Source organism: Entelurus aequoreus, linkage group LG08 (genome assembly GCF_033978785.1).
Source record: "Entelurus aequoreus isolate RoL-2023_Sb linkage group LG08, RoL_Eaeq_v1.1, whole genome shotgun sequence".
NCBI lineage: Eukaryota > Metazoa > Chordata > Actinopteri > Syngnathiformes > Syngnathidae > Entelurus > Entelurus aequoreus.
Genome location: NC_084738.1, coordinates 74343356 through 74354050, shown reverse-complemented (window position 1 = coordinate 74354050; position 10695 = coordinate 74343356). Strand labels below are relative to the sequence as shown.

Sequence of the window (10695 nt, the reverse complement as noted above, 5' to 3'; positions counted from 1 at the left end):
TTTGGTCGTTTTCCCAACCAATATTGTACAACACAAACACAACGTTGAAACAACATGCTTTTTTGACAACTTTTAATCAACTTTGGGTTCTGATGTTGATTTGACCATTGAATTTTAGTCATTTTCCAACCAATATTATACAACTCAAACACAACGTTGAAACAACATGCTTTTTGACGATATTTAATCAATGTTGGGTTCTGACGTTGATTTGACCATTGAAATTTGGTCATTTTCCAACCAATATTCTACAACACAAATACAACGTTAAAACAACATGCTTTTTGACAACGTTTAATCAACTTTGGGTTCTGACATTAATTTGACCATTGAATTTTGGTCATTTTCCAACCAATATTATACAACACAAACATAACATTGAAACAACATGCTTTTTGACAACGTTTAATCAACTTTGGGTTCTGACATTGATTTAACCATTGAATTTTGGTCATTTTCCAACCAATATTCTACAACTCAAACATAATGTTGAAACAACATGCTTTTTGACGACGTTTATTCAATGTTGGGTTCTCACGTTGATTTGACTATTGAAATGTGATAATTTTTTTTGAACCGATATTCTACAACATAAATACAATGTTGAAACAACATGCTTTTTGACGACGTTTATTCAATGTTGGGTTCTGACGTTGATTTGACCATTGAATTTTGATCATATTCCAACCAATATTCTACAACCAAAATACAACGTTGAAACAACATGCTTTTTGACGACGTTTGATTAATGTTGGGTTCTGACGTTGATTTGACCATTGAAATGTGATAATTTTTTTCAACCAATATTCTACAACATGAATACAACGTTGAAACAACATGCTTTTTGACGACGTTTATTCAATGTTGGGTTGTGATGTTGATTTGACCATCGAATTTTGGTAATTTTCTAACCAATATTCTGCAACACAAATACAATGTTAAAACTACATGTTTTTTGACTAGGTTTTATTAGTGTTGGGTTCTGATGTTGATTTGACCATTGTGTTGTGGAAAATCGGTTGGAAAAATTACCAAAATTCAGAGACAACGTTGCAAACAACATGCTTTTTGACAACGTTTAATCAACTTTGGGTTCTGACATTGATTTGACCATTGAATTTTGGTAATTTCCCAACCAATATTCTACAACATAAATACAATGTTGAAACAACATGCTTTTTGATGACGTTTAATCAATTTTGGGTTCTGACGTTGATTTGAACATTGAATTTTGGTCATTTTCCCAACCAATATTCTACAACACAAATACAACGTTAAAACAACATGTTTTTTGACTAGGTTTGATTAGTGTTGGGTTCTGATGTTGATTTGACCATTGTGTTGTGGAAAATTGGTTGGAAAAATGACCAAAATTCAAATACAACGTTGCAAACAACAAACAATGTTTAATCAACTTTGGGTTCTGACGTTGATTTGACCATTGAATTTTGGTCATTTTTCCAACCAATATTCTACAACACAAATAAAACATTGTAACATGCTTTTTGACGATGTCTAATCAACATTGGGTTCTGACGTTGATTTGATCATTGAATTTTGGTCATTTTTCCAACCAATATTCTACAACCAAAATACAATGTTGAAACAACATGCTTTTTGACAACGTTTGATTAATGTTGGGTTCTGACGTTGATTTGACCATTGAAATGTGGTCATTTTTTCAACCATTGTTCTACAACATAAATACAACGTTGAAACAACATGCTTTTTGACAATGTCTAATCAACATTGGGTTCTGACGTTGATTTGACCATTGAATTTTGGTTATTTTCTGAGCAATATTCTACAACATAAATACAACGTTGAAACAACATGCTTTTTGACAATGTCTAATCAACATTGGGTTCTGACGTTGATTTGACCATTGAATTTTGGTTATTTTCTGAGCAATATTCTACAACACAAATACAACGTTGAAACAACATGCTTTTTGACAACGTTTAATCAATGTTGGGTTCTGACGTTGATTTGACCATTGAATTTTGGTCATTTTTCCAACCAATATTCTACAACACAAATACAACGTTGAAACAACATGCTTTTTGACGACGTTTAGTCAATGTTGGGTTCTGACGTTGATTTGACCATTGAATTTTGGTCATTTTCCAACCAATTTATACAACATAAATACAACGTTGAAACAACATGCTCTTTGACGACGTTTAATCAATGTTTGGTTGTGACGTTTGACAATTGAATTTTGGTCATTTTCTCAACCAATATCCTACAACACAAATACAACGTTGAAACAACATGCTTTTTGACAAGGTTTGATTATTGTTGGGTTCTGACGTTGATTTGACTATGAAATTTGGTAATTTTTCCAACCAATATTCAACAACACAAAAACAACATGCTTTTTGACAACGTTTAATCAATGTTGGCTTCTGACGTTGATTTGACCATTGAAATGTGATCATTTTTTCAACCAATATTGTACAACAAAACTACAAAGTCGAAACAACATGCTTTTTGGTGACGTTTAACCAATGTTGGGGGTTGACCTTGATTTTACTATTGAATTATTCAAATGACCCAACCAACAACGTGGATCCAACGTTAGACATCAATGTTGTCTCGATTTACAAATACAACTATTTTGCCACGTTGTTTCAAAGTCAGTTTGTAAAGGACATGTACGTGTAATCAACGTTGTATTAATGTCTCGTGCCCGCTGGGAAATGTTCTAAGTAATAATTAATAATAATATTCTTAGTCACCTATAGTACAAAGCTGACACAAAATGGCCCTCACATTTTTTGACTTTTCAGTGTGTTGGTGGAAGAAGTTTGGACACTCCTGGTTTCTGCTAAAAAGTTATGCTCAATGATTATTCCAGGCCTCCCTGACAAAAAATATCCCTTTTTTCTTCGTATGAAAAGCGAGTTTGGATTCCCAGCCTTTGGTCCAAGTCGGAGTTAAGGGTGGGTGTCGCTGAGTTGTCTGGCGGCCTCTGAAGTGCGTCCTTGTTTGCTGCCTTCACTTGCAATTAAGCGTAGAAACGTTTGGACGGCCGACGGAAAACATGACCCGACGCGGAGGGGCGGCTGGTTGACGACCAGGAAACTCATGTGTGGATGATGGCGGTCTGCTTCAAGTGCCTCAAATTGAAACAATTAGCAGTTGAGAAATCTGTAGACTTTCATTGGAAGTAAACAAAGACTATAACGAATTGACTTGAACAAGAATTGATCCCTTATTTTTTTACATTTTCACTTTAACAACAAATTTGACGCTGAGGTGTCTACCTGAAAACTTAACAAAAGAGCTAGCATGCTTATATTAGAACAGTAACGATTGTGGCGCAGGTCATTACGAAATGTAACCCTGTAACACCCCTTGTTGTAAAATTACAACGTTACCTTTAACCATCCTAAAAAACAATATGTTATATTTATTTTACATTTTTTGGGTCCTATTGTTCAGTCTCACAATGCTATTGGATCGTACATTTGTTTACAAGTCACACCTTCTGGCCATGAACTCACACAAACTCTCAAGGTTTCCTTCGAACAACATCTATTTGTTTCATTGGACTGGATTCATCAGATTCAAGTAAGTAAAATGTATTTTATATATTTTTTGGTTGTTATTGCAATGTCTAGGGCATGTACATATTGTTATTGTGGAACAGATGCATCAAATTTCATTTAGAGCTTGTTACATAATTGTCGCAATTATACAACCTTGGGTGAATGTGGTAGTCAAAATAGCTGGCTTGTTGCAGTGGGCTCAAACAGGTTGTATTCCCTCCACTACACCACTGCCTGAAGTATTTTCTCTATACATGGATAGTATACATTCTACCCTTGTGTTGTGTTCTGGTCAAATTTGACTGATTTTAACCCTGTAACACCCCTTGTTGTAAAATTACAACTTTACCTTTAACCATCATTAAAAAAAATCTGTTATATATATATATGTATATATATATATTTTTTTTTTAACCACATTTACATAGTCATTGGGTCCTATTGTTCAGTCTCACAATGCTATTGGATCGTACATTTGTTTACAAGTCACGCCTTCTGGCCATGAACTCACACAAACTCTCAAGGTTTCCTTCGAACAACATCTATTTGTTTCATTGGACTGGATTCATATGTAGTTATTGTGGAACAGATGCATCAAATTTCATTTAGAGCTTGTTACATAATTGTCGCAATTATACAACACTGGGTGAATGTGGTAGTCAAAATAGCTGGCTTGTTGCAGTGGGCTCAAACAGGTTGTATTCCCTCCACTACACCACTGCCTGAAGTATTTTCTCTATACATGGATAGTATACATTCTACCCTTGTGTTGTGTTCTGGTCAAATTTGACTGATTTTAACCCTGTAACACCCCTCGTTGTAAAATGACAATGTTACCTTTAACCATCCTAAAAAACAATATGTTATATATATGTGTATATATATATATATATATATATATACATATATATATATATATATATATATATATATATATATATATATATATATATATATATATATATATATATATATATATATATATATGGTTGTTTTTTTTTACCCCATTTACATAGTCATTGTGTCCTATTGTTCAGTCTCACAATGCTATTGGATCGTACATTTGTTTACAAGTCACGCCTTCTGGCCATGAACTCACACAAACTCTCAATGTTTCCTTCGAACAACATCTATTTGTTTCATTGGACTGGATCAGGGGTCACCAACGTGGTGCCCGCGGGCACCAGGTAGCCCGTAAGGACCAGATGAGTAGCCCGCTGGCCTGTTCTAAAAATAGCTCAAATAGCAGCACTTACCAGTGAGCTGCCTCTATTTTTTAAAATTGTATTTATCTACTAGCAAGCTGGTCTCGCTTTGGCCGACATTTTTAATTCTAAGAGAGACAAAACTCAAATAGAATTTGAAAATCCAAGAAAATATTTTAAAGACTTGGTCTTCAATTGTTTAAATAAATTCATTTATTTTTTTACTTTGCTTCATATAACTTTCAGAAAGACAATTTTAGAGAAAAAATACAACCTTAAAAATGATTTTAAATGATTTTAGGATTTTTAAACACATATACCTTTTTACCTTTTAAATTCCTTCCTCTTCTTTCCTGAAAATTTAAATCAATGTTCAAGTAATTTTTTTTTTTTTATTGTAAAGAATAATAGATACATTTTAATTTAATTCTTCATTTTAGCTTCTGTTATTTCATCGAAGAATATTTGTGAAATATTTCTTCAAACTTATTATGATTAAAATTCAAAAAAATTATTCTGGCAAATCTAGAAAATCTGTAGAATCAAATTAAAATCTTATTTCAAAGTCTTTTGAATTTCTTTTAAAATTTTTGTTCTGGAAAATCTAGAAGAAAAAATGATTTGTCTTTGTTAGAAATATAGCTTGGTCCAATTTGTTATATATTCTAACAAAGTGTAGATTGGATTTTAACCTATTTAAAACATGTCATCAAAATTCTAAAATTAATCTTAATCAGGAAAAATTACAAATGATGTTCCATAAATTATTTTTTTAAGTTTTTGTCTTCTTTTTTTCGTTTGAATTTTGAATTTTAAAGAGTCGAAATTGAAGATAAACTATGTTTCAAAATTGAATTGTCTTTTTTTTCGTGTTTTCTCCTCTTTTAAACCGTTCAATTAAGTGTAAATATCATTAACTATTAATAATAACATAGAGTTAAAGGTAAATTGAGCAAATTGGCTATTTCTGGCAATTTATTTAAGTGTTTATCAAACTGGTAGCCCTTCGCATTAATCAGTTCCCAAGAAGTAGCTCTTGGGTACACCATTCTATAGTCTATTAGTATTTTTTTGTATTATTATATATATATATATATATATATATATATTGACTATATATATATATACAATAAATCATTGTACATAACGCCCCCTGGTGTCTGTTGCCGTCATCTCCCTTAGTAAAACATAACACAACTCGCACTTACAGATGTAGCGACCAACCGTAGTGACTGACAGTGGTTTTCTGAAGTGTTCCTGAGCCCATGTGGTGATATCCTTTACACACTGATGTGGCTTTTTGATGCAGTACTTACCATTTACACAACGTGACAACTTCACCGCTTTTGGGGTTTCGGTATACTCTCGTGTCACAGCAGGTTTTAGGAGCGGGTGGAGCAGAACTTGGCGCAGGTCTGGACCGAGGTCTGAGGTAAGGTGATCCGCCACAGACCTCCTGAGCGTGAGGATTGTGAAAGTGATTATGGAGATTGTAAAAGTCACATCTTGGCGAAGGCCTCCTGAACTCCTCCACCTCCTCGCATTCCCTTCGCGGCTGAACCTGTGGGGGCCCCGTGCAGGGGACCCGAGTGACCCCCGTCAGCAGCTGCCTCCCGGCATGTGGGGAATCTGACGCCTCCCCCCCGCAGGCTGGGTGAGGACAGGTAGCAGGTGCAGCACTACGGTCCACCTGGACCACTACAACCACTACTGGACCACGAGCTAAGCGGCTACTTGATCGATCAGTTTGTAGCCGGGGGTCAGGGGTCGCTGACCGGCCACCCTCCGAGCTTGGACAGGTGGCCCCTGAACACGGGCTCTCGGGTTACAGAGTTGTGTTGCGGCTGGGTGTGTACACGCGAGCGCAACCTGTGCCACCTCTTCCTGTGGGCTGAGCAGCTGTCGCCCCTTTTATGAGCTATTAGCTCGGACGTTAGCCAGCCTTTTATTTTGGGGGTTCCTATTTCTAAAGGAGCGCTTTGCACTTTTTATTGTCCCGCGCTTTGCAAAAATACTCGGGAATGTGCCGGAATCACTGCGATCGTCTTTGGTGTTGATTTGACCATTGAAATGTGGTCATTTTTCCAACCAATATTCTACAACATAAACACAACGTTGAAACAACATGCTTTTTGATGACATTTAATCAATGTTGGGTTCTTACGTTGATTTGACCATTGAATTTTGGTCATTTTCTCAACCAATATTCTACAACACAAATACAACGTTGAAACAATTGATTTTTGATTACTTTTAATCAATGTTGGATTCTGACGTTGATTTGACCATTGAAATGTGGTAATTTTTTTCAACCAATATTCTACAACACAAATAACATTGAAACAACATGCTTTTTGACAATGTTTAATCAATGTTAAGTTCTGACGTTGATTTGACCATTGAATTTTGGTCATTTTACCAACCAATATTCTACAACACAAATACAACGTTGAAACAACATGCTTTTGATGACGTTTAATCAATGTTAGGTTCTGACATTGATTTAACCATTGAAATGTGGTCATTTTTTTAACCAATATTCTACAACACAAATACAACGTTGAAACAACATGCTTTTTGACAACGTTTAATCAATGTCGGGTTATGATGTTGATTTGACCATTTAAATGTGGTCATTTAATGTGGTCATTTTTCAAAACCAATATTCTACAACACAAATACAACGTTGAAACAACATGCTTTTGACGACGTTTAATCAATGTTGGGTTCTGACGTTGATTTAACCATGGAATTTTGGTCTTTTTCCCACTGATATTCTACAACAAATTACAACGTTGAAACAACATGCTTTTTGACAACGTTTAAATCAATAATGGGTTCTGACGTTGATTTAACCATTGAATTTTGGTCTTTTTCCCAACTGATATTCTACAACATAATTACAACGTTGAAACAACATGCTTTTTGACAACTTTTAATTAATGTTTGGTTCTGACATTGATTTTACCATTGAATTTTGGTCATTTTCCCAACCAATATTTTACAACATAAATACAACTTTGGAACAACATGCTTTTTGATGACATTTAATCAATGTTGGGTTCTGACGTTGATTTAACCTTTGAAATGTGGTCATTTTTCCAACCAATACTCTACAACACAAATAACATTGAAACAACATGCTTTATGACAACTTTTAATCAATGTTAAGTTCTGACGTTGATTTGACCATTGAATTGTGGTCATTTTCCCAACCAATATTCTACAACTCAAATATAATTTTGAAACAACATGCTTTATGTCGACCTTTGATTAATGTTGGGTTCTGACGTTGATTCGACAATTGAATTATGGTCATTTTTCCTACAAATATTCTATGTGAGCGACCACATCAAACATGAGGTGGACGCGGGCAAATACTGCGGCATGGTCATGCTGGACCTTCAGAAGGCCTTTGACACCGTTAACCACGCTATACTGTTGGATAAGCTCAGAGCAATCGGATTTAACAAAACCTCTTGGAGCTGGATGCAGTCTTACTTGGAGGGGAGGGAGCAGGTGGTAGAGGTGAACGGCACCGTGTCCCCCCCCCTCTCGGTGAGCTGTGGAGTCCCCCAAGGCAGTATATTGGGACCTTTACTGTTCCTAATATACATAAACGACATGTCATCGGCATGTGACTGTGAATTGTTTTTGTTTGCGGATGACTCTGCCCTGCTGGTATCAGACAAGGACAAGTCACAGGTGGAGAAAATAAATCCTCAGTGCTGAACTGTGTAGAACTTGCACCTGGCTCGCTGACAACAAGCTATCCATCCACTTGGGTAAAACAGAATCCATCCTGTTTGGGTCCCACATCAAACTTAAGAGAGTCAATCACTTCACCATAAAAGTAGGTGACAGTGTTATCACCAGGAAAGATGAGGTCACCTACCTAGGTTCCATTCTAGAGGCTAACCTTTCCTGTGATAAAATGGCAACCAAGGTAATCAGAAAGGTTAACCAACGAACGAGATTTCTCTACAGAATCTCCTCTCTGGTCAACAAAAGCACCTTGAGGATTCTGGCGGGAACCTCTCGTTCAAACTCTTTTTCCATTACGCATGCACCTCCTGGTACCCTAGCACCTCCAAAACCCTCAAATCTAGACTCCAAACATCTCAGAACAAGCTAGTCAGGTTACTTCTAGACCTCCACCCCAAATCCCACCTCACTCCTACCCACTTCTCTAAAGTGGGCTGGCTCAAGGTGGAGGACAGAGTTAAACAACTTGCACTGAGCCTAGTCTATAAAATCCGCTACACCTCCCTGATACCGAAGTACATGTCAAACTACTTCCTTAACGTAAATGACCACCATAACCACAACACCAGGGGGAGCTCCACTAACCACGTTAAACCCAGATTCCGAACTAACAAAGGTCTTAACTCATTCTCTTTCTATGCCACATCAATGTGGAATGCGCTCCCAACAGGTATAAAAGAAAGGGCATCTCTATCCTCCTTCAAAAACCGCAATAAAAGTTCACCTCCAGGCAGCTACAACCCTAAACTAACACCCTCCCCGGATTGCTAGTAATCAAATGTAAACAATCAAATGCAGATACTTTTTCTTATGCCTTCTGATCTCTCTCTCTCTCTCTCTCTCTCTCTCTCTCTCTCTCTCTCTCTCTCTCTCTCTCTCTCTCTCTCTCTCTCTCTCTCTCCTTCTCTCTCTCTCTCTCTCTCTCCTCTCTCTCTATGTCCACTACTTGATGTCCATATCCCCCCCTCCCTCCACACCCCTGATTGTAAATAATGTAAATAATTCAATGTGATTATCTTGTGTGATGACTGTATTATGATGATAGTATATATGATAGTATATATATCTGTATCATGAATCAATTTAAGTGGACCCCGACTTAAACAAGTTGAAAAACTTATTCGGGTGTTACCATTTAGTGGTCAATTGTACGGAATATGTACTTCACTGTGCAACCTACTAATAAAAGTCTCAATCAATCAATTAACAACACAAACACAACATTAAAACAACATGCTTTTTGACGACGTTTAATCTATGTTGGACAATATTTATGACAAGTTTGTTCTTAGTCTTAAAGTTGTGCTATTGGATTTACACAGAAAACATTTTGAAAATTATTTTTACCTCTGCAACCTCATTATACTATTGGCTAAGTTTTATATTCATAAATGTAAGTTTCTCAATACCCGACCCGTTTTTTTGTGTGCCTTCAAACAAGAGTTAGAACTTGACTTTAAAACGTCCTCTACCTCTAGCAACCAAAAAGCTGTGAAAACTATGATGTTGTGCTCCAAATTTCAACTATTTACAGAACTTGGGTGAGCCTATAACAGGGGTCACCAACGCGGTGCCCGCGGGCACCAGGTAGCCCGTAAGGACCAGATGAGTAGCCCGCTGGCCTGTTCTAAAAATAGCTCAAATAGCAGCACTTACCAGTGAGCTGCCTCTATTTTTTGAATTGTATTTATTTACTAGCAAGCTGGTCTCGCTTTGCCCGACATTTTTAATTCTAAGAGAGACAAAACTCAAATAGAATTTGAAAATCCAAGAAAATATTTTAAAGACTTGGTCTTCACTTGTTTAAATAAATTCATTATTTTTTTTTACTTTGCTTCTTATAACTTTCAGAAAAAAATGTTTAGAGAAAAAATACAACCTTAAAAATGATTTTAGGATTTTTAAACACATATACCTTTTTACCTTTTAAATTCCTTCCTCTTCTTTCCTGACAATTTAAATCAATGTTCAAGTAAATTCATTTTTTTATTGTAAAGAATAATAAATACATTTTAATTTAATTCTTCATTTTAGCTTCTGTTATTTCAACGAAGAATATTTGTGAAATATTTCTTCAAACTTATTATGATTAAAATTTAAAAAAAATTATTCTGGCAATCTAGCAAATCTGTAGAATCAAATTTGAATCTTATTTCAAAGTCTTTTGAATT

The 10695-nt window shown here is 35.7% G+C and overlaps 1 protein-coding gene across 1 annotated transcript in view; it reads right to left on the bottom strand.

Annotated features, from left to right (window-relative positions):
• LOC133656448 (DNA ligase 1-like) overlaps positions 1-10695 on the bottom strand; it is a 41767-nt gene that overhangs the window by 6479 nt on the left and 24593 nt on the right. The window contains exons 2-3 of the mRNA XM_062057527.1: positions 6263-6409; positions 6123-6215 (exon numbers count right to left, since the gene is read on the bottom strand). Of these exons, the coding sequence (XP_061913511.1) occupies positions 6123-6215; positions 6263-6409 (240 nt within the window). The remainder of the gene's footprint in view (positions 1-6122; positions 6216-6262; positions 6410-10695) is intronic.